The sequence below is a fragment of the Cinclus cinclus genome, chromosome 5 (assembly GCF_963662255.1).
Source record: "Cinclus cinclus chromosome 5, bCinCin1.1, whole genome shotgun sequence".
Classification (NCBI taxonomy): Eukaryota; Metazoa; Chordata; class Aves; order Passeriformes; family Cinclidae; genus Cinclus; species Cinclus cinclus.
The window spans coordinates 64,179,050-64,202,996 of NC_085050.1; the positions used below are offsets into that span (position 1 = coordinate 64,179,050).

Genomic DNA, 23,947 nt, shown 5'->3' on the forward strand with positions numbered 1-23,947 from the left:
CCCTTGCCAGTTACTGGAATTGCATTACTCTGTTTTATTGCTTTATTTGCTTTATTTTACCACTAATAACCATTCTTCTGATTATCTAAATATGCCACAGAGAAAAGAGAAAGTATACGCTACTGCATGACCTTAAAACTACACTGTAGGTTATAAATCTGGTGTCTCACGCCAAAGAAAGCAGTTGTTTCATTCAGCTGGTAGAAAAAAGCCTGGTGCCCTGATCAGCTGCAGTCCTTTTTATAAGTGCCGATCCTTTCAATCTGCTGGCAGTGCTCAAGATACCAGAAGCGTACTAAAAATGGTAACTGGTTTGCCCTGCTGACATGGGTGAAAAACTACCTTGAGAAAAAAAAAAAACAAACTACCATGTAAAACTACCTTGCAGGCCAGATCCAGTCCTTATGGCACAGGCTGGCTATGCCCAGTCCTCAACATCACTGCAAGTGAAACATATTGGCTCTGTCACAGACTTTATTTGGGGAAGTACCAGAATCCGCTTTGGAAATTATTTCAGTGAGGCATTTTAAGGTGAAGCTGGCACTGTTTTCAGTTTGTTTTAAATGCTGTACTATGAATTGCAGGAATCTGACGAGATGGTTGAGATACAATGCCAAAGGTTCCAGTGTGAGACATGGCTAATGATGAAAAGTGAGGATATTTTCAGCTGTTTGAAACCAAACTAGCCTCCCTTGTCTGTCAGTAACAGAAAGCCCATCAATCCCTAGTGTGCTTTCCAAATTCTGTCCCCTGGGCCACTCTCAGGGTGTTTTGCAAAGTGCTTTCCAAGAGCATCTAATTTGCCTCTATTCTTCTGGCTTCTTAAAGAGCCCAACAGAATGACATACAGTCAGCAGTTCATGATGTAAGTTTATTAATGCTCAGGCATATCATAACATTCTCATTAGGTACCCTTGGTGAAATACAACTGATGACTTGCTAATTTTGTGCACTGTTATGTGGCTGATTTTTTGTGTGGTTAGTGACAGTGAATGCCAGTCTAATGTTTCTGATTTCAAGGCAGTGACTATTCGTGTGAACTGGCAGGAAAAAAAATAATTTCCAGAAATGCCTTTCAGTTTTGGGGTACCTGCTCAAAGGTACTTATGTGCAAAGGTCTCATGTTCAGGAATCTGATACTTAGCACTTTTCAAAACCTGGCTCCTATGTATGTGTAGCTGAGAATTAATATTTGAACTGTTCTGGAAATGAAAATGGAGGTGGTTTCTTTTGGTGCATTGGGGTTTTTTTTCCCCTCTCTTGTTTCTGTAACTGACCACCTGAAATTCTACTTCCCAGGCCAGTAAGTGTATCTTCTCTAGTGGAGCTCATACTTTCCCTGCTCAGGACTTTGAAACCAAGACTGGAAGTGACAGCCCCCATTCCTTACTCTTCACACCTCCACTTTTTCTTGCTGCCTTTCCACTTCACAGAAGTGGAGCTCACCCTCTCTCGCTTGTAACCGGGTGCTTCCCTGTGAGGCCTGGGACTGCAAACTGTAATCTACCTGTGGTGGTTTGGATTTGTGATGATGAAACCTACTTCCAGATTCTCCCTGCAGGAAATGAAGCAGGAAATGACATCTTCACAATTTCCTTTATCTCAGCATCACTCTGTGCATCTTCTGATGAGGTGATACTATGGTTGAGGAGCACTCAAGGAATTTTTCCTTTCCCCTAGGTTTTTTTCCTGACAAACGTAGTTTCTGTCAATCCTTCCATTTATTTCCCTTGAAAGTGTGAATTATAAGAATGTTCAGGTTTATGTAAACAGATTACAGACATTGGATGTACAGTAATTTATTATACTTTTCTTCCACAATATTGATTAATAGGATACTATCTCCATTGTGTAAACCTAGGTTCTAGGTTGCTGGAAAAAAGCTATTTTATTCTGAGGAATGATCAGCTTAAACTGTAAAGGTATAACTATGCTGTCATGGTGTATTTTATGAAAAGGGGATGGGAAGGAGGAAATTCTTGTTGCTTTAAACCGTATTGTATTCTTTTTGCATTTCCTGGAGTCATACCTCAAAGAAGGAAGCCAGTCACACCCTTCAGGGCTACCATTTCAAATCAAATATTGGAATATGTTTTAAACAAGTAACAAATATGTAATGTATGCCTTCAAGTGAATGGATCTATAAAAGTTGGTAGTAATTTCATTCTGAAATTAAAATCTCCTTGGGGATTCATCTTCAGTGACTCTGTCAACACGTCTATTTTGTCACTTGTGTTAGAGTGTGTCAGAGAGCATGCACTGTATGGTCCAGGGCCAGCTCAGTGCCCAAGGAGGTCCTAGGCTGAAGGAAACAAGCAAAAGCTGGAAGTCACCGAGACGAGATGAGAGCTGTGGAGAGGCAGACCTTGAACAAACTGAAGGGACTACTGGGTCCCTGCCTTGAGTCCCAAGATATCTCCTTAGTGGTTCACCAGAAATACATGGGAAGACAGTGGGGGGCAGATCCTTTAGCTGCAGTGCTAGACTTAAGAGAATGAAAATATCCTCCTGCACACTTTGTGTTATTTAACAGCCTAGTCTGTCTTTCATGGTATAGTTCCCTGTGCATGTCAAAGCTGAGGAATTGAAGATTATCAACTCACCAGCACACTGGGTGTCAGGAGGCAGGCAACCTTGCTGAGGAGTTCAAGGATAAGCAGTAGACCAGGATGCAAAAGGAGACAGAAAAGAGCCTCATCCTGTGCTGCAGTGGGATGACACACATGTGTAGGAGATTGTGAGATTGCAAAGCCCTTCTCTGACTGGAGCAAATACTCATATTCCTTGTAGGATGCTGTGGCTAAACCTTCCTGCAGGACTACATCTGCACCTTCCTCTTACTGCTGAATGTAAGCAAGTGGGAAATCTACCTTTCTTGTCAATCAGAGCTTCCCCAGGAACAGTAGAAGGACAAAACTGGCAGGATTCCTGGCAGTTTTGCTGCTGCCCATAGGGTACTGATTATCTTTAATGAGTCTTATTGATTTCATGGTGCAGCTTCTTGGGAACAGCAGAAGCCTGTCTGCAGACTCAGAAACACAAGCACATCAATGGTCATATTTGGGAATTTATCTGTGCAATCACATGGGCTGGGGTTTTTGTTCTTGTTGTGGTGTTTTGTTCAAATTAAAGGCTAGACTCTGCAGCAGTTGATGATTTTAGGACCCACATCCTTCCCCAGTCTCATCAGGAAATCATTCCACTTACCACTGGTGAGTAGGTGAGTGGGTTTCTCTAGATCTCACATAAACTGTATTCTCAGCTTGAAGAAAGTGAAGGAGTTAGATATAATGTGACAAGAGCCTCTTGGGGATCTTTCAAGACAGCCTGGTTTTTGTTTTGGTATTGGTTAGGCTCTGCCTGCTGCACTGCTCCACCCAGGAAAATGGTGCTCTTTGCCCTATTTTCTTAGTAACAATCTTTGTTCTAAGGTGTGGAAAATTAAGTCTCTAAATTCCAAGCCCTAACTGAAGACCAGTGTGTGGAAGGATTCCCTCTTTACCTAGACATTATGTCTCCAGCTCATCCTCCTCCCTGCCCCAGTTCTGGCCAGGAATACCAGCAAAAACAAGTGCTGTTTGTTTGTTTGTGTTTTGCTGTAAAACTGAAAATAAGAAAGTTACTGTGCTTTCTTTCCCTTTTTTTTTTTTTTTTTTAATGAGCGAAACAAATGTTTCCCAATGCTTCTACCCTCTTGGTTTAAAGCTCCTCATTTCTGTCAAAATACCCATCAGGCAGTCACTCTGTAACTAGCTGTGCTCAGGCTGCCTGTGGCATCCTGTTGCTTGCCCTGAGTTTGGAGTCCACAGGGGTTTTGCAGCTCCAAGACTTTAGACTTCTAGAGCAGGAAAGGTGAGATTTTGGGATTAACTCCATCCTGTCCCCAAAAGTTGTTTTCTTAAATTGTAAGAAAACAAATAAAGAAGTAGTCTCCTCTGCAGATAACCCTTTTCGAAACTAGGCAATGCTTCTTTTCCCTGTCCTCCTTGCTGCAGCGTGGAGAATGGCAGTTTCTCCCAGTGGGAGTGATGATATTCATCCTTCAGTGATCAGCTAATTGGCACAACCCTCTACCTTTCAGCCTGCACTTAGCATCACACCGGATTTCTGACCTGTAAGAACTTTGCTTTGAAGGGACAGCTTGATCCTTAAGCTCATTAGCCAGATGCCAGCTCTGGCAGGGCAGTGGTCAGAAACTCTGGGCATGGGCTGGTGCCAGTTGTGTTCTGCCAGCTGTGCCCTTCTACATGGCAAACTTAGCCCCACAGTGTTGGGGACTCAGCTCTGAGGAGGACAAGATCACCCTCAGAGATTTTTCTCCTGATTCCCAGCTGTCCCTTCCCTGCAGCATGGAAGGGGAAGGAAAGTTTTAGCCCCCCACAGCCTCGGAGCTGTGGAACACAGCTAGGGGCAGGATGCCAAGCTTGCTGGCCTCATCTGGTGTGGCAAATCCCCTTTTCCTAGGTTCCCGAGGGTAGCTGTGGCCACAAAAAGTGCTTGGAAAACTTTCCATATCATTTGCAAAGCCGCTCTCAGAGTAAGGCCATATTGCAGAATCTGTTTAAAATTAAAGAAAAAAATATAAAGTATAAAATGAAAACATTCCTTTGCTACCTCCTCTCCTTATCTTTCACTTAAAAGTAAAGGAAGTAGAACACTTTAAAGCACCTTTATTTCTGTGGATTAAATGAACTGAAATGCATCTTCTTTCTCCCTTGACTTTCTGCCCTCAGCCAGGTAAAGAGCAGGTTCATTGAAATATTGACTATCATTAGTCCAAGATTTGGTTTTTTTTCATCTCTCAATGAAGCACAGATCTTTTTTTGGTTACCATCAGCCCTCTATCATAGCTGCTCCTGTGTAACACTTCCTCTTTGATATGACAATGACTTTGTACAGAGAAAAGGACCTTTACCAGGGGAAGAATTGTTTCAAGGATCAATGAAACAAAATTGGCAGTATATAATTTAAATTAAAAAAAAGTGGGGGCGGGGAGGGAGCACAACTTGGCATGTGGATGAAGAAGGAAGGAGCTCTGGAGGCAGGAGAGCATCAATACCAGGCCAGCTTTAAAACCCTCTTAACAAAGTGCATTTGCTCTCCCCAGCTTGCCCATTGACTTCCTCCTGCCCTCCCCAGGCCTGGCTGCAGTGAAACCTCGTGTCCTCCTAGTGATGCTGAACCGAAACCAGATTTTGCTTTTAGTTGTTCAATCAAATTTTCCTTCCTTGAGCTTAGAAGGTACACTTGGGACTTTATAGTAATTGCCTCCCCACGCTGAACTGCTGATACCTTTATTGGATTGGCATAGGGTTTCAGAGGACTGTGTTTAACATGCAGTGAGCCGCAGCAATGCAAACAGCTCCAGTGTTTAAACAAGCATCCATTAGTCCAGGAAACAAGACGGTGCCAGCCCATTTGGTGCTCTTTAGAGCTGGCAGCTTAAGGGGAAGAGTGCAGCAGGGTTTGCCGGGAGGGGGGGCAGGATGGGGGAGTCACAATTGCAGTGTCAGGAAAACAAGCAAAACATCTCTGTAGGTTTGTGAGAAATGAGCTGGGGACATGTGCAAAGCTCATTAATATCTCATTATGTTCGAATTGCAGTCTCCCAGAAGATTGGCATTAATGTGTGATGTGCTGGAGGAAGGGGCTACAGGAGAGCAGCAGGGATATTTTAAGAAAGCTCTTTTTTTCCCCCCCTTTTTTCCTTTACCATGAAGAAGCAGAAAAAAAAATAGCGCGTGCCAGCAAACCATGATGTTTTCTGCATCAGCCCAATACTTCATCAAACAAGAACAGTGCTCAGTTGGGCTTATCATAGTACCCACTAGAATCTTTCAATAGTTCCAATAAACCTCCTTTATTTTCAGCACTGCTTAAGTCAATTGTAAAGTTTGGTTCAGTGTGAAACTTCCAACATTCAGCATCTCAGTCCAGGAGTAATTCTCCCCACCCCCAGCTGGAAGGACTACGGGGTCCAGGAGGTACTTAGACTTTTTATTCCCTCACATAAGTTTGTAGGTAGAATGATGTCCAAAATACTTTTTCTTATGCTCCTATACTGAAATAGCTTTTGTTTTATCCTTAACTGGAGCACTGCAGTCATTAGCTTATCAGCTGATATGATGCAGTCATTAGCTTATCGACTGACATCAGTGCCTGTACTTGCTTCTGCAGGACCACATAGCATTTTTCTGATAAGATCTTGACTGCCACGTTACTGGGAAGAGACCCATTCGTTTTAGAGCCAGTTATTCCTTGACTTTCTGTACCTGAATGTATAACTCGTTTTAAAAAATAAAACAAAGGACAACTCCCAACAATGGCTTATCCAAAGAAGAACTGCTGAGGACTTTATGTAGTGGGAGCACCCCGCTGTGCTCCCAGTTGTTGAGTTGCCTGATTTATCTTTGTAAACTTTCATTGGGAATACTGGAGTCATGAGAGGAACAGAAAATGTGTTTCTTTTGTACTCTGCAGCACCGGGCTTTCATAAAAAAGTGTTTTACTAGCATGTGCCAAGAAAACCTATGGGTTTTGTTTTCCTGCAGACATCTACTCGTTCTGTGATTGCATACAGAACCCTTTTTAATAGGTGGTGTACTGGAGGAGACCTTTATAGCCAAACCGTAGGAAAATCATTCTTCTTCAAATCCTTTTATGCTACAAGAGCAAAACAGCAGTTAAATTAGTCCTGACTCTTACGAAATGCTTGCAAGCCCATAGATCTTGATCTCTAGATTTCTAGAATGTGTATTATGTTTGAACTTTATTGCCCAGGTTATTTGTTATGTGTTTATCCTTCCTAGTAAACTTTCTTTTGCTTTTATGGAACAATATTGGAGCCCTCCAGTGGCCAAACTAATCATTCTGAGGAATGGAGTTCAAGTTCTGCCAACGAGCTTGATTTTTTTTTTTTCCTTCCTTATTAAAAAATTAATTTGGTGATCTTTTTATATTCAGAATTGATGTGGAGTTAATTTGAGTCACAGCATCATATGTGGAAAGTAAGGAAAGCTAGGAAAAGGAAAAATAGTCTCTTTGCCTTTCTAGGATCTCCGTATTTTTGTCCTTCTATATTTTCAAAAATCTAATGAGTCTATTGTTCAATTAAATTCTATTCTACTTCATTTTTGGAGACGATCCCGTTACACATGCAAGGCAGAGAAAATGCATTTTGAGCATCATGACAATTCACATTTCCTTAAGTGACTTTTATCAGTTCTGTGACTTTTTATCTACGATGTGACTGGTCTGTTCTCTAGCAAAACCTAATTTTTCAACAGGACATCATCCTTTGTATCAGGGGCCTCAGCACACTGAAGATTTTGGCCTCAAGGCTCTCTCATTTGTGGCTCCTACTGGTGTCTTTCACTTCCAATGTGAAATGGAAACTCTCTAGATATGAAAAAATAGCTTTTCATTACATTGTATGCACTGGAAATTAGTGAGAGGAATTCTCTTTACAAAGGATGTTAAGATCCTAACAGTTTAAATTGCTTATTTATGCCTCCTCATGTTTGGTGTGGTAGTTATCACAATCCTTCCTTCTTCCAAATTGTAATAACAGTCTTTCAAAATCCAGAGTCAGATAGGTAGGTTTTGGCTGTTGGAGCTGCAAGTTTTGGGTGGAGGAGAAAGTATGGTCAATTGGTTGCGTTCTGACTGGATGGCTGCAATCTGGCATTCAGTCCATGTTCAAAAAGCACTAAAGAAGGGACTGAGGTTGCTATTTTGCACCAATTCCTCTTTATTTAGAGGCTACTGGAAATGGTTTCTACCACACTGCATTGTATAGCTGCTGGTTTGTAAAATCATATATTATCCTCAAAATGCTTCATAACAAGAACATTGAAAATCTCTTAGAGGAAGGGTTCTGTTTGTTTTATTCCAGTAAAGATCTTCTGACTAGCATTTCTTCTGCAGACACTGTGGGTATAGGAACAGTTGTACTGGGTCGTGTCAAAGGGACATTTAGCTCTCAGTGAGCAAGTAGAGTGCAAGAAACAGAGCAGGCACACAGTCACCCTTCCCTGGCACACCTTCCAGCTATCCCAGGTCTAAGAACCTCTTGCTGAGCCCATCTGTACAGTTTGCTTTTGTAGCCCCCTGCATATGTGAAGAAGGTTTCTTCTTGTTCCTCAAGAGTGGGGTGAAATGAGGAAAGCCAAGAAAACAGATGTAGCAGAAGCTTCTTGTTTGCACCACATATGGGGGGGCATGTTGCGCAAATTCCTCTCATAGGAGGTAGATAGAATTCCTGGGCAACCCTAGGCTTTGTCTCCTTTCACGTTTTTCACGTGAGTTTGAAAATTGCTGGAGGAGATGAATGCCCTGCTCCAATTCACCTTTTGAGGAAACTGCTAATGAGGTCAGTTTTTCTCATGGCTTTATTCAAGACCGTAAACACCAGCAGCGCTGGGAAGAAAGCTGGGAAGAAAGCAGTCGGAAAGTGGTGAGAGGCTGTTTGCAGAATTTGAGCGTGCACCAGGCAAGCAGAGGCCCTGCAGCTATCACAGCCAAAAAACTTGAGGCTGCAGAAGGCTCACACTATGAGCCTGTGAGATCTGGGCTGGGACAGGAGAGGGAAAAAGATGGGACTGTGTGAGAGGGGAGCAAATGTTTCCCACCTGCCTGGTGCACATTTCATACCCAGCGCCCTGCAGCCTCCCACCATTGCACAGATCTGCCATGGCACCTTGCCACTCGATTGTAGAGCCTCCTCTGATCATTGCTGCCACGCTGGTGAGAGCTCCAGGGCTCCAGCAGAGCGCTGGGAAAGCAGAGGAGGCAGGGACCAGTTGTAGCTCTTAAGGCAGCAGCACAAGAGCAGCTTTATCCCCACGGGGGGACTCTTGCCTTTGCTAGGAGAGGCTGGAGCCAGGAATGCCGGAGCACACAGCCCTGCTGTGCTGGGACCAAGAGGAGAATCTCTGCAGTTCTGTGGCTTAGTGTGGATCCTTGTGTTCTGAATCTCTGCTCCACAGTAGCTGCCTGGAGAGACAGCATTCCCAAGAAGGGTGCTGTGCCCTGTTGTGTTGCCCCAAAGCTCCTTCGGGAGCCTTTTACCCAGGGCCCGCTTAGTATTTCTCTGTTTGGTAATATTTCCATGCCCTGTACAGATAAAACTTCATTCAGTAGGTTATGCTGCTGTAGAGAGACATTGGGAACATTCAATGGGAAAAATATCTGCTTTAGTTCCAGGAATTGCAGTTCTTTCTTATTAGCAGGGAGAGAAGGCTGCCACTACTTTACTGATGAGTCAGGAAAATCCTCTATGTTTACAGTGTTGAATGTTTCTAATATGATTATTGCAGGTCTGAATTTGGAGTTTGGCAATATCAGAAAGCTTTTGGGTTTTGAGGAAAAAGAAAGAAAACAGTGATAACTTATGTCCCTAGATACAATAAAATCACAGACCCTTGCAAATCCTACAGCCATCAGGACCTATTTAGGGTTGTTCTTGGCCTTGTAGCATCCACCTGGCATTGAAAAAAAGTCAGTCTCAGGCAGCTGTGCCTTTTAAAACTGTGCCCTTACTGTAATTCTGAAATATGCTAATTGCCAGGCTTTTATTTTCATTTGACTGTTTTCAAAAGCTTGGAAGAAAAGAAGAAAAATAAAGGAGTTTTGTAAATAGCCCTAGGAAAAACCTCAACCTGCTGCCCATGTAATTTCCTTTAAAAACAAATTTTGTGCTATGGGAAACTATCACACAGCAGATTTGCACACAATCCTATATGCCCAAAATCTGTGTGATTTTGTGTAATTTCTTAAGCATGTTTACTAATTGTTACTGTTGTTACTAATGTTGCTATAACTGTCATTAAAGAAGGAAGTGCGCGCTTATCCCAGAGCTTGTCTATGGTTCCCTGTGTGTCTAATTAAAAATACTTCTTTCCCCTCCTCTCTATAGACTTTGCTTAGAGCATCATGGTTGTAACACTACTTACTGTTTATCTGGGACTTAATCTGAAGCTCTTCCTGCTAGCTCTCCCCTTCTGCTTGCCTCTCTTAACCCAGAAGTGATAGAACGTAGAAGTTAGCTACTAAGCAAAAATTTGGAGCTGCACAACCTTCTTTCCCTTGGCAAAGCAAGAAAAGTAACACTCTTTCCAAGAGTAAATGTAGTATCATTATTATAGGCCAAACTATGAAGATTTCAGGCTTATTTTCTTAGAGCTTAGTGGAACAAAACTGAGGCCTCTGGAAATGAAACTGGGGGGAAGACCCAACCCACGCAGACAGAAATCTTTATTAAACACAGATGTCAACAGCAGTAGCATGTAATTAGTGCCCTAATTGTGACTGGGCAAATAACAGTGGCTTGGGGAGGGTCCAGATGGAAGCATCTGACTGTGGATGTGTCTTTTTCTGCTAGTTACCAAGGTTCCCTTTAAGGTCAGTGAAAAGAAAAAGACCCTTTCTGGAGCATGATTTATCTCATCCCATCTCAGCCTGCTATCCGGGGGTATGGCTTGCAATCTTAAGACTGGAATGACCTGACCTATTTTTGCCTGCACCTTTCTTATGGTGCCTACAAGAGTTCCCAGACTCCATGTCCTGTTCATAGATCCCTGTACACACCCCTTGTTTTTCCTGAATAAGAATAAAAGGAGACACAAAAGCACATTGATCTGACAAGATATAAGATATTTTGTATTCCCATTGGCTGGGGACAGGATTTGGAAGATTTGGGTGCAATTCTAGCCCTGCCACTGACTTGAATATACAGCTTTAGGCAGCTTCCTGCTCTGTTTTCTGAAGTGAAATTTAGAGGTTTAATGTATGTCTGCATCTGAATGACAACATTTAAGTGATAAATGATGGTGGGGAATGACACACAATTAGGTTTGTTTTTCCTTTTAGATTCATCTCATCTATGTTTTTCTCTGAGACCAAAATCCACATAATTCTGGTAGTAGACTAATAGTACTGTGTCTTCAGACTAACAAATTAAAAGCACTTAGTACTAGGTGGCTTATCATTCCTACAATAAGAGAAAAAGGAGGGAAGGAGAAGTCCTTTAAAACGAAAAATAAAATTAGTGGAAGTCCTTTGTATGAATTCACTCTGGCTTATAATGCAGTTCTCTGGCTTATCTAACAGCCAACTATAATATCTAATGTTTCAGAGCTTCAAGGGGTTTAAGAAAGAGCTGTAACATTCTCTGTGATTTCGGCTTTACCTACAGCACGTGCTTTATTGTCTTCTACTTATTTAGCACTTTTAAGGGCACAAACTTCCAGTAGTGAATGGGACTTGAAGTCTAAATTTAATTTTAATTAGCTGCTAATGTATGCTTAGTATGCATAGATTGCTGAGACTAAAACCCATGTGAGTATCATGGGCAATGACTGTGTGTGTATGTGCGTGTGTGCGCACTTGTGCAGAAAAAATCAGAATTTTTTTTTGACAGCAAAAGGAAAAAAGAAAGAAAGACCCGTGGGTTGTGTATACTGGTAATGTACAGACATCTATAGCATTATGAGTTGCAATTCTTTCCCTTGGAGGACTGTTTTCAAAATCCACAAACAGATAAAAGTGCCTGGTTGGAGTGTGGTGCACAGCCATGACTACCTGGGTATGTGACCTGTTTGGTAGAACACTGCCCACCTTTCTCCTGGTAATCTTTTTGGTTTGTGCAGAGAGATCTCAAAGTCTTACACACCTCTGGGATTTGGGAATCTTCCTGCAGTTGCTGCCACAAGTTCAGCGTATGTATATTCAGAGTAGGATGGGAGAGAGGAAGAGGTTTATCCAGGGATGAAGACAGCTGCTGTGGATGAAATAAAGAAGGTAAGACCTGAGCAAAGGTCTTGGTCTGATGTTGTCACTCACTGCATAAACCATTCTTTGTATTTTCTGTTGCTTAATGTACTCAAGGTGAGCCATGTGCTAAATATTGTGCTGAATCAGGGCCTTCATTTGCTTAAAATCTATTTCTTTACACTTGATCAGTAGACTTAAATAGTACATTTGCAGTTCATGCCACACAGCAGGTCCAGCCTTGTGAGTCTGTGACTGGTAATTGCTGGGAGACCAGATGTGCTTTTCCATTAGTTGTGCTGTGTGCCTTTGTGGGACTGAGGTCAGCTTGAGGTGAAGGTGCTGAGGCCACAAAGAGCTAAAGTTTGTATGGTTTACTTGGCCATATTTAGGGCAAATCTGCTGTTCAGTGCTGTCTGGCCTTTAGCCCATGGCAAATAGCTCCCAAACTGTGCTCAGAATAATAAGAATAATTCAGAACTTGTCTGGGGCATCCTATAAAGTCCTTTGATTCCTTGACTCTTCACAGATCTTTAGAGATCCTGCTTTTTTAATCCAGTACTGGCTATAGCTTGTATTGAAGCCAAAAAATGAGTGCAAAGAGATGTTCCATCAGACCTAGTGTCCATCTCTGAAGAAATTTTTATCCAGGAGAAATGACCTTATCAATACATCCCTAATTCCTAGTGAACTTAATGGGATTCACCCTGGGTGTGTTCAAGGCCAGGTTGGATGGGGCCCTAAACCAGCTGGTCTGGGGAATCATCCCTGCCCATGGCAGGGGTGTTGGAACAGGCTGCTCTTTAAGGTCCCTTCCAGCCCAGACCTTTGTGTGGTTCTGTGACCTGAGGGCTTCAGCACCCCTCGGGACTGAGCCATGGGTTTTGTCCAGGAGTCTTTCAAAACTGCGGCTGGCTGTGTTCTTTTAAAGAGATACCAAGACAAACAACCAGTTCCTGTATTGCTCTTCTTTCCTAGAGATGGATCAAGCTGATTGTGCTGATCAGGGAATTGTTTGACTGAAGGAAAAAGCTGCCTCTGGCATAATTTCTATTTCGGGATTTTCAGTTATTTGATTTTATTATTTGTTTTTTAAATTGTCAGTAGCTTAGCAGAAATTTATTTCCAAACTCATCTGTCCCATGTTGGATTTTTTTTTTTCCCTTTCCCTAAAAGACAGGTCTCATTACACTGCAAAGAATTAAAATGTAGAAAAAATATAAGAATTAATTACCATGCAAAGCATTCATTTCCCTCTCCTTTTCAAATGCTTACTTTATCATTACTTGTTCAGTCTGTGCTTAGATAACCCATACTCTTTTGAAGGTATTTGTCCTTACAGAGAAAACTTCAGTTGACCTATGTCTTCAGCCAAGCTGCCCATTCAGGCACAGGGTAGAGATGAGGAAGAGGAGGTTAAATTCACCATTTTGTTTGCAGCATAGCATGACCGAGTCACTGGATCTTTTTCTTTTAATGTGTTAATGGTGGAAATCTGTTGATTTTATATTTAAATATTTTCAGGTGGAAGTTTAATTTATGTTGTTACCCCAAGAGGGTGACTGAAATGTGTGGGCTTGAGCAGGTACAGTGTGGGGACTATGTGGCTCTCATTTCCTTCCTTTTCCAATTGTATGAAACACTTTGCTTCAAAAAGCATGAACTTGAACTTAGTCATGTGGAAGAATCCCTGAAATTACTTAGCCCACACTCATTTGAGGAACTGGAAGGTGCTGCTTCATGCATCTATGGAAAAAGTAGCTATGTTGCCATGAGGTGATGTGTGTTGGGAGTTAACACCAGTGATATGAATGGAAGATAACTGTGCCATTTCTGAGTTCTGCCTTCTGTCAGCTTGTTATCTGTCTTCTAGAGAGGAGGCACTAGTCAGGCTTTGGTAGTAAAAGAGATCCAGGAGAAACTCATAGTCCATGGAAATCTATGGTGTCATCAGGGGACTACTACCATGCCTTCACTGTGTCTTCTGGCTCTCTCTTCAGAGTTTCTCCAAGAATATTCTGGAGTAATATGTTATATAGGTAGATTGTGCCAGGGCAGTATTTTGCAAGCACAGCTGGAAGGTAATTTGCTTGCCCTAAGCATAGGAAAGGCTTCTCCCTTACATCAGTTAAACAAGGTTTTAGTCTGTCAGTTCTGAAGTTAGGAACAGGGCTCACATCCTACAGGTGCCTTCATGACAAGGAAAGCAGAGGCTGTGTTACAGAGCCGCTCCTCCTTTGCAGAGGACAGGAATGCTTTCATGTCCCACATACCCCTTTGCTAGGCAGGCAGGATGCCACCAGCCTGCTACAACTTGTGCTCATCCAAGGATGAAGTGGGACAAAATTTTCCCCAGGAAACCATTCCTAGTGTCACATACACAGTTTAAAGAGATAATGAGTAGCTATGGTGCATGTGCAACAACACTGGGTGTGTTGTTTTGCTGCTTTTTAGTTTAATATGCAAGAAGTCCCTGCATTTCTTTTCTGCCCTGATTTGTAGTTCTCTGGGAGGCACAGCTTTAATAATCTCCAGGATCTGCTTTTTATCATTACCCTCTCTTCTGTCCAGATTCAAATCAGATTGGAAAGGGTGAAGACTTACCAGAACAGTTCCCAGGCAAGTCAGCTGGTGGCTGCCTGGCTAAATCCTCATAACACACCCTGAAAATGCAGCTCATGCCATCTGCCAGGACAATTTCAGGGAGAGAAGAGCTCAGCTGCTGGGTGTGAGAGGCAGGAGTAGGCGCTGCCAGCTCTTAGAGCCTTCCTAGGACTTTTGCACACACAAGTGGAACAGTGCTGGCACTCCCAAAGCAATGAGGTTACTGCTTTGCTAGTGTTTACCCCATTGGGCCAAAGCAGGATTGAATTAGATCTGGAGAGGAGTAAACCATGTAGATCATACTCTTGAGCAGGAAGGCTCTTTGATGGTGATAACAGCATTCCACCCATGGAATAATTAGTGCTCTAAAGTTCAGTTAAACTTGCTGCACAATGTCCGGCATCCTTACCTGGCTGACTGAGAGCAGATGGAGTAAGAGCATTCACCTGGTTTGACTTCCCCATCTCGATTGCTATTTTGCTCTCATGCAGTGCCTTTTTTTGCTACCCTTTTTCCCCTGTTCTCTGCTTGATGTCCCAGTGTGGTCCAGTTCCTGCTGGTGGCTGGGAGCCTGACAGGTGGCTGGGGCCTTGACAGCTTGCGGGCAGCTCTAGCAAGGGGCCTGTGCTGCCAGCTTTGCATCCAAGAGCCACCACGACTCTTTACCCTCACTCTTCAGAGAGCAACCCTTCCTGTCTGGCTGAAATGTAAGGAAGGGGATTATTTTCCTCTCTGCTAACTTTTTCAGGTTTGCCCAATGCTTTGATCATGGTTTTACTATTAGTGGGAGTTATTTTGTTCTTCTGGTGACTGATGGCAAAAAAGGGTAATGACAAGAGACCCCAACAGCCCTTTTCAGGGTAAGGGGCAGAAGGTTGACCCCTTTCCTGAGGCAGAGGTTACTCTGTGAGCCTGCAGAGCTGAACAGGTTACTGGCTAGGTTGGCAGGATGAGATTTTACCAACTTCAGACCGATTTCACAATGTGAATTTCCTGTATAGTTGAAACATTGCTCTGGCCAATAAGAGCTGGGCAGCCTGGCCTAGCATAGAGAAACACAGCATGTGCTTTAAACGAGCAGTTGTGCTCCCAAATCAGTTTGCTACATGAGGCTTCATCAGGTGAGTTAGTAGGCATCAGTGCCATGCTTTCAGCAGCATGAAGAACTTAAGATAGTAGGGGAGTGGTTGGATGCAGGAAATATTTTCATTTGTGGGAAGTGGTGATCTGTAACTCACCTTCATGTTGCTTGGCTGCTTGTCTGAGTTCAGCTCCAACAGGGGCTGTCGAAAGGCTGCTCTCTGCTCCCCACCACCTCTGCAGGACACTGCAGAGTCATTGGAGGGGCACTATGGTGCTGGTGGACTTAAAACACCGGTGACACGAAGTGCTGTACCTCAGAGAGTGGTGCCCTGGCAGCACTGACTTTTGAACGGCAGCGTCAGAGATGATACAGCAAGGAGGAGAGCGCAAAAAATCCTTTCAAATGTTGAAGCTGAAATTTTGGCAGGCGAATGGCAATGCTGATTATTCCTTACTGATCTTAGATGCTGCCATGTCAAATCCACTTGTTTAGTGTCACTTCATAGCCACCCCAGGATGCTTCCTAAATTGTTGATAAGATTTGAGTGCAGCACAAGAAGTTAAGTAGCAAACTTGACTCAGTCTTTAGGCTGCAGGTTGGAGACTGCTGAACTGGGGAGGTGTTTGGCAGAGTTCATTGTAAATACACCCTGTTGGAGGTAAGAAGTATCAAGATCTTTCTATAGAAGCTCTAGGAGAAGAAAGGAGAAGAAAGGGGGGGCAAACTCACAATACACACACTGGTGGAAGGCAGAGTAGAAACCCTGGAGGAAGGCCCAAGACTTGAATTAATTTCATGGAAAGGAACTGAAGGTCACAATGACTGGTGGGCCAGACTTATTCAACATGAAGGACTGAAAAGATCAATTTTTAACAGAAAGAGACACAGAAGAGCATGTGGAGAAGATAATAACCCTTGTTTTTTTGTAGAAATGCATGTCCTCTGAAGAAGATGGACTTTGGGCTTTGGCTAGTTCCTCTGCTTTCCCACAGGGGGCAAAGATAGCTCCAGAGCAGGGCACATTCTAGCAGAGCTCGAGAGCCAAGTGGACCAAACCTCTCAGAACTGTTGCCCTTGTCTTGTATTGAAATGGCTGGAGCTTCCCTAGGGGGAGGAAAACCAGTGGCTACATGTAGCTGGTACACAAAAACATCTGTAAAAGTGACATCAGCTTCCTTATCTGGGAGCTCACAGAGGAGAGGTGGACCTGTGTTAAACCCTGTGAATCACATCCAGCTTCTACTGGCATAGGGATTATATAGCCTCTTGGCTTCCCCACCTCCCTCTGGTTGTTTTTTTTTTTTTTTTGGGGGGGGGGGGTTGTTTTTTTTTTTTTTAAGGAGCAATGAAAGGATTTTCTGCCACCACAGCCCCATCACTCCCCATGTACAGCTGGAACAGCCTCCATGGTGGAGGATGGGCTGGCGAGTGGCTCGGCTGTTGCTATAACAACAGTACCTCTGTCTCATTTCTTTTGAAAAATGAATTGCTACTGGTGAGATGAAGCGGAGCAGCTTCTCCTCACAGATGAAAGCCCTGCCGACAGCCTCCACACTCTCTTGTTTATCTGTGGGGTCTGTCACGGCATGTCCAAGCAGCTCCGCCATGGGTCTCAGGATGGGTTGGATGAGACCCTTCGGGTCCCTGCATGTTTGCGTGCACAGACTCTGTCCCCCTGCCTCTCCTCCAGTAGAAATTCATTTAAAAAGTCAACCTGCCAAAATTTGACCTTTTCTCACTCTGTAACTGGAGTTTTTCCAAAGGCGTATAAAGAATTGAGAGTCCTGCTTCACCCTCTTGTGCCTTGGGGTAGAAAACTGCAGTGAAATGAAGATTCATCAGCTGAATACTTTGCGTGAATAAAGCTAAAGGCTTATGAAGCTGGAAGGGGCTTCTTTTATTTCAATATGTTCCTTTTATTTTTATATTATGTGTCAACAATCTTTTGCTCCTAGACATAAATCTCTCCGCTCCTACTAATATCTTCACAAACTGTGTATTTGTACTAAGAAGGAGAGGGAGGGTACCTTAAAAGATGCTATTTTACTTCAGGGATTGTGTTTATAGAGGGAAGGGGAGGTGCTGGGATTTTAGTCTAAGACACTGTGGAATCCTGGTGGTGGTAAACTGTTTGCCAGTGTATGCTCACTGTAGGATATCCAAACTGTTCAAGACTTAATATGGTGATTTGGGATGAAATCAAGATATGAAAAGGAAAATTTTCATTGAAATAATTTTATAAGAATATTTCTGTGTTGTACCTCAAAAAAAGGAAATTCATCTGTTGTTATGGCTCTCAACTCCCCCAAAATGCTGGAGTCAAGGGGCTTCCCCACCTGCAAAGGTTGTACCCAACGTGTTGCCTTCAAACAAACCTTTCATGTTACGTTTCTGTCTACCTACAGTTTTTCAATGACAAACAAAATAAAAATATTAGTCCCTGTTAACCCCCCAAATCCTAAAGTCTCTGAAGGAGAACAGTGTGGAGGTACAAACTTAGGATAGGTTTAATTTAATTTCTTTTTGCAACAGGGCACAGCTTCTCTATGTTTCATATTTGATGGAAAATAGTTTCCATGGCAAGCTTCTTTGTGTTATAATGCATAATAAACACAATTATGAATATTTATATACTGGGCCTGTTTTTACTTTCTCTAAAGTCATTGTATATTTGTATGGGGGGACATCCAAGTTTCCAGCACATGATGAAACTTTAGGAACTGATATTTTTAGGGCTGGCTATTTGCCACTAGATAATTTTGATTCTTTTTGTAAATATTCGTGTACCAAAAAGGTGATAGATTCAGGACAAAATAGTACTGTTTTAAAACCTGAAAGTGTAAAACCATGTAAAAGCGTATCATTCTTAACAATTTTTTTGTAAACTATTCATTCAAATTTGCAAAACATATGGAATCAGTTCACCTGTACTACTCAGGACATAATCACTCTCACTACTCCCTGCCTTGTCATCAAGACAAACTTTTTCCCATCTTTTCCTTATAGGAACTTTACTTCATGATGAGAAGCCTGCCACCAGGTCCTGTTCTTACTTTAGCCCAGCATTTGGTCAATATGAACTTGGGGTAAAGGGCCAAAATGCATTTTGAACAGTTCTTCAAATCCTGGTTTTGCCTGTGCATGCTCATTGAGCTTGGTCTTGAGTCACTTGCTGTTTGGGCAATGTTCCTGTGATGACTTGTTCTTGTGATGACTTAGTGAGTTTGTAGTGAAATGGCTTAGGAGTTGAAATGGGTGATTTCAGCTGCAAATTGTGTGAGTGGCCCATCCGGGACAATACTTAAACATGCTTTTTTATGCCATTATATCAACTGACCACCTGCACTTGAGGCTAGCTTGTGCTTTCCTTTTCTTGCCCTGGAGCTGTACTGTTGTACTTGTGAAGCAGTGCCATTACCACATCTGTACCATCCTATCCTGTCTCCAGGGTCTGATCCAGGGCTGTATAAAGATCAGTGGAACCAACTCAGCTGTAGGATACTGCAGCATGGCAGATACACGACTCAAAAAGCAGCACGGAGCTGTAATGCCACACACCGGTGTTGAACTTAACATGGGTTTTTAGGGGAGGGAGGCAGCAGAGGTGAAAGCCATACCCTAAGTCCCCTTGTGGGATCTGATTTTGATCCTTCACACTAGTCCTGGATTTCCTTTCCACGTGGCTGCTCACTGGCACAGATCGAGGCAATTATCACCTCTGGGGCAAGCAGCTCTTGCCAGCAGAGCTCTGCTGCTCTGGCACAGAGAGATGAGAAGGCGATGCTCTGCTGCAGGGCTCTGTGCTCTGCAGCCTGGTGGGTTCCTGCAGACTATGATTGCTAAACCTGACTATGCCAGCCTTTAATCTAGAGGCAGTGGCACAGTGTGCATTCCCACTTGCATCTGTGGAGCTCCTGGGGACAAGAGCTGCTGCATTTGGGAGAGGAGTGGGAACGCAGTGTCAGGGACTTGATAGAGAAGCCCAAAACATGTTCACAGCCTTCTTGACCCCCACATTGCTGCAGGCTAGTTCCCTATCACAGCCTGCAACACAGGAAGAGGAAATTCTTGGTGCAGACCACTGGCCATGCTGTTCACTCATCTCCAGAAACTGGGGAGGAGAGAGACTCAGGGTATGGTTACATACATGCTGCTACAGAGCTGCATAAGCATGAATTTACAGAATGCGACAGGTTGGAAGGGACCTTAAAAATCATCTGATTCCACCCCCCTTGCCATGGGCAAGGACACCTTCCACTAGACCAGGTTGCTCAGAGCCTCATCCAGCCTGGCCTTGAATACTTTCAGGGATGGGACATCCACAGCTTCTCTAGGCAACCTGTGCCAGCGCCTCATCATCTTCATAGGGAAGAATTTCTTCCTGATATCTAATCTAAACCCACCTTCTGTCAGTTTGAAGCCATTGGCCCTTGTCCTGTCATTTGTAGAAAGTCCTTCTCCAACTCTCTTGTAGGCCCTTTGGGTACTGGAGGGTGTTACAAATGTCTGCCCAGAACTTTCTCATCTCCAAGATGAACATCCCCAACTCTCCAAATTCAGGGTTTTAAGACCAGACACCAGAGGAGGAGATGAGCTATGTGGCAGAGGCTGTGGTTACAGAGCAGCTGCTCTGTGTGGCACTACAGAACCCAGGTGGAGGAATTTCCACCTCCAGGAGGCTTGGCACACACTGGCTTTGTGCAAGGTAGAACAGGCAGCAAAGTCACTTATGCCAAGGATGACCAACTGGGTAGTCTCATTCATATGTTAATTATTTTCCCACTTTAAAAAGCGGTTCTACTCCAATGCAAATCAAGAAATTGATGCTCTGCATAGACTCATATCTGTGCCTTTCTGCCTGGTTCTCTGCAGAAGAGCAGCCTCACCAGCAGCTTGGTGGCCCATGCATGCTCAGCTGCAGCAATGCCTGTGCTGGCCACATCCCTCTGCATTGTGTGCTGAAAGAGGCCAGGCTGGCCCGAGGGGCAGGAGAAGGACACAGCCTTCCCAGAACCACTCCCTACAAAACCTGGGCAAGATACGGATTTGCTTGCCTGTCTTACACATGGGATGAAAGGGGAACCAGCCCTCTGGGATGGGAGAAATAAATGGGATCTGGACTGTGAGAAGAAAGAAGGTTGAGGACCTCTAGGTTAGGGAAGGGGTGGGAGCTTCGTATCTGGGACTTTCCTAGCAGAAAGAATACTTTAAAAACTGATAAAATCTTTCAGTATTTTTTCTTCTATTGTTCTAGTATCAAGGATGCAAGTGTGTCCTGAAGGCGTTCGCTAGAGCTGTGACCTCTTTGCTTCCTCCCCTCCCCACTATTGTTTTTTGCCTTAGCTGAAGAGAGATGCTTTTTTTAGCCTCCTGCATAAGTAAAGGACTCAACTTGGGTGTGAGTGGGGAGGACTCTTGCTTGCTACAGTTCTTTGCTATGCTTCTATAACCTGACTAAAAGCTGATGTTAATACACTCTTGCTTTATAAAATTCTTATATTCCAATTTATTTGCTTTCCTGTAGACTTGTTTTGCTGTTATTTCTGTTAGCTATTTATGTTTTATGCTAGCTCCTAGCACATTGCTGATTTCCTTTTTTTCATTATTTGATTGAGTTAACGTTGTGCAAAGCACCTTCTATTTTCTAGGTTAGATATTTTTTTTCCTCTCCCTTAAGAGTGATTCTCGATATGTTAGCCAAGAACATAATCAAATGAAACTATTTTATTTTATTTTTTTTTTTGGTCAACAACACATATCAATATAAGTAGTCAATCAGTTGTACTGCAGTTATTTTTAAGAAGCTTCCAGAAACTTCCATGTAAAAAAAAAAAAATCAGAGTGAGTAGTAAATTTTAGAGATTCTTTTTTTCTTTTTTTTTTGTTCCATTTTAAAACCCCTCAGTGTGTTAGGCACACTGTATAAATCTCATCCCTGTATTAGGCACTAAAATGTTGAATTAGTCAACTTACTCCCTAAATTTCTTGGAAGTTAGCACAGACTCAGCTTGGAATCCACAGACATATTTTGCAGTTCTGCTTTCTTAGTCAAGGGAAGTTAGGTTTGGGGTAGGAGGAGGTGTTTGATTGTTTGGGGGCTTTTGGACTGTGTTGTCAAATTGATCAAGGCATAAGAATGAAATAAGAGAAACTTCCTAATCAGTTTTAAAACTCATTGTCACTGGCTTGATAAGAAGCATCTTGTCACAGTGCCCATGAGTACTTCTTTTGCATCTGCAAATGGTTAATTTTTTTTCTTTCCTTTTGTTTTCTTTAAGCTTCAAGAGACAGTCAAAAGGAAGTTGGAAGGCACACGTTCACCTCTCAATGGAGAACAGCAGAACGGAGTTTGTGATGGGAAGTTTTCTCCAACCAGTAAGCGGACACGAAAGGATGTGCCAGGCATTGAGGCAATCAACAGCTTGCCCATTAATTTGCCTCTGCCTGCTGTTTCTCCTCTTCACCAGCTTGACATGAAAGCTCCCCTGCCCCTGCAGAACAGTGGAACTCACAGGAGTGGTCTAGAAGACTTGGGTGAAAATGGTGCGCTTTCTGAGATAAAGCTCCCTGTTAATGGCTGCAACGAGCTGGATGATGGTTTTAACATCCTGCAGAACAAGGAGCTAAAGCAAGAGCCTCTGGATGACTCCAACTGCATAGACACTTCTGAAACATCTCTTTCAAATCAGAACAAGCTCTTCTCAGACATTAACCTAAATGATCAGGAGTGGCAGGAACTCATAGATGAGCTGGCAAACACAGTCCCAGAAGATGATATACAGGATTTATTCAATGAAGACTTTGAAGAGAAGAAGGAGCCCGAATTTCCCAGGCCTGCCACAGAGACTCAGGAGAGTGCAAGTGTAAAAAGTGATCCATCCCATTCTCCATTCGCTCATGTCCCATTAGGGTCTCCCCAGGTCAGACCATCATCTTCTGGTCCTCCATTCTCCAACATCTCCACAGGTTCCAGCATTGCTTCTGCATCCAGCGCACCGCCGGCCCCAGTCCCTGCTGGATCACCGGCAAACTGTGTTGTCCAGTCCCCTCAGACTCCCAGCCAGGTACACACTCCCGGACAGACGCAGGCACGCTCTGGGAATGGCTTCCTGATGAACCCGGCATCGGCCGTGGCAGGATCGGGGCCTGGGCCAGTGACCTTGCCTAGTGCTGACCTGTCCCCAGCTGAGCAGCTCAAGCAGATGGCAGCCCAGCAGCAGCAGAGAGCCAAGCTCATGCAGCAGAAGCAGCAGCAGCAGCATCCAAATCAGCCCTCAAACTGGTCACCGGTGGGGCCTCCATCTAGTCCCTACGGAGGACCCTTCAGCGCAGACAAACCAAATAGTCCAATGATGTATTCTCAAGCCTTTAACAACCAAAACCCAATAGTGCCTCCTATGGCAAATAATCCCCAGAAGACCACAATTAATAACTACCTCCCTCAAAATCACATGAACATGATCAGTCAGCAGCCAAATAATTTGGTCACAAACTCCTTGAGCAAACAGCCCAATATGCTATCTTACGGCAACACCAAACCTCTGACCCATTTCAACACTGAGCTGAGTCAGAGGATGACCCCACCGATGGCAAATCCTGGGAAGAACGCCATGATGCCATACATCCAGCAGCAGCAGTCCCAGCAGACGCAGATGCCAGCTCAGATGGCACACCTGAGCGAGGAGCAGAAACGCATGCTCATCATGAAGCAGAAAGGAATGATCAATCAGCCCATGGCATATGCAACGCTCCCCGCCCTTGGTCAGGTAAGTGTGAGTGCACAATGTGGGCAACAACAAGAGGCCAGTACAAAGGCTTAGTACCTCTTAGTCTCCTCTACTCGCCTCCTCTTTCTCCTGGAAAGTATGGAATGTCATTGCAGACGCTTCTTGGATTTTCCACATGGTATTGGAGCCTGATTATTTTAAGAAACAACTGAAATTATGTTGCATTATACTTTAGACCTGTGGTTAACTCACTGCTCTTTCCCTGTGCCTCTTCTGATGAATGCTTAGGGCCACTCTTGGAAATTTTGGGTCAGAAGTCACGCTTCCTTGGAGGGTTTGTTTCCTTTCTTTTTCATAATGCAAGACTTGGTGGTTGTGGATCCCAAACCACTGCATTACTTAGTTTCCCACAGTGTAGTTAGCATTGTAACAAAAAGATGGAGCAGTGGGTCCCTTCTTCTTGGGGTAGAGATCAAGCTAGCTTTAAACAGCATTTTTGGCATTTTGTCTCTGGGAGCAAAGGAAGAACATTTTGGGTGCTGAGAGCCTTTGGTTTTGACTGGAAAAAGTAAGAACAACGGAATGGTTTTAGTGGTGCTTTGGCCATGATGATGAGATGGGATGGTTTATTCTGGGACTGTCAAGTAGTCTTTAGCAGCCCCAAGTGTTTTGTCTTTCAGCAAGAGGCTAAAGCCATGTTGGCTTCAGAGCCTTGGCAGCACTGTCTCACTTGTATTCCATGCTAAGCTCTGGTGCAGCAGTT

At 43.6% G+C, this 23,947-nt stretch overlaps 1 protein-coding gene across 1 annotated transcript in view; it reads left to right on the forward strand.

Moving 5' to 3' along the window:
- MAML3 (mastermind like transcriptional coactivator 3) overlaps positions 1-23,947 on the forward strand; it is a 236,881-nt gene that overhangs the window by 133,226 nt on the left and 79,708 nt on the right. Inside the window, exon 2 of the mRNA XM_062493102.1 lies at positions 21,736-23,223. Within this exon, the coding sequence (XP_062349086.1) occupies positions 21,736-23,223 (1,488 nt within the window). The remainder of the gene's footprint in view (positions 1-21,735; positions 23,224-23,947) is intronic.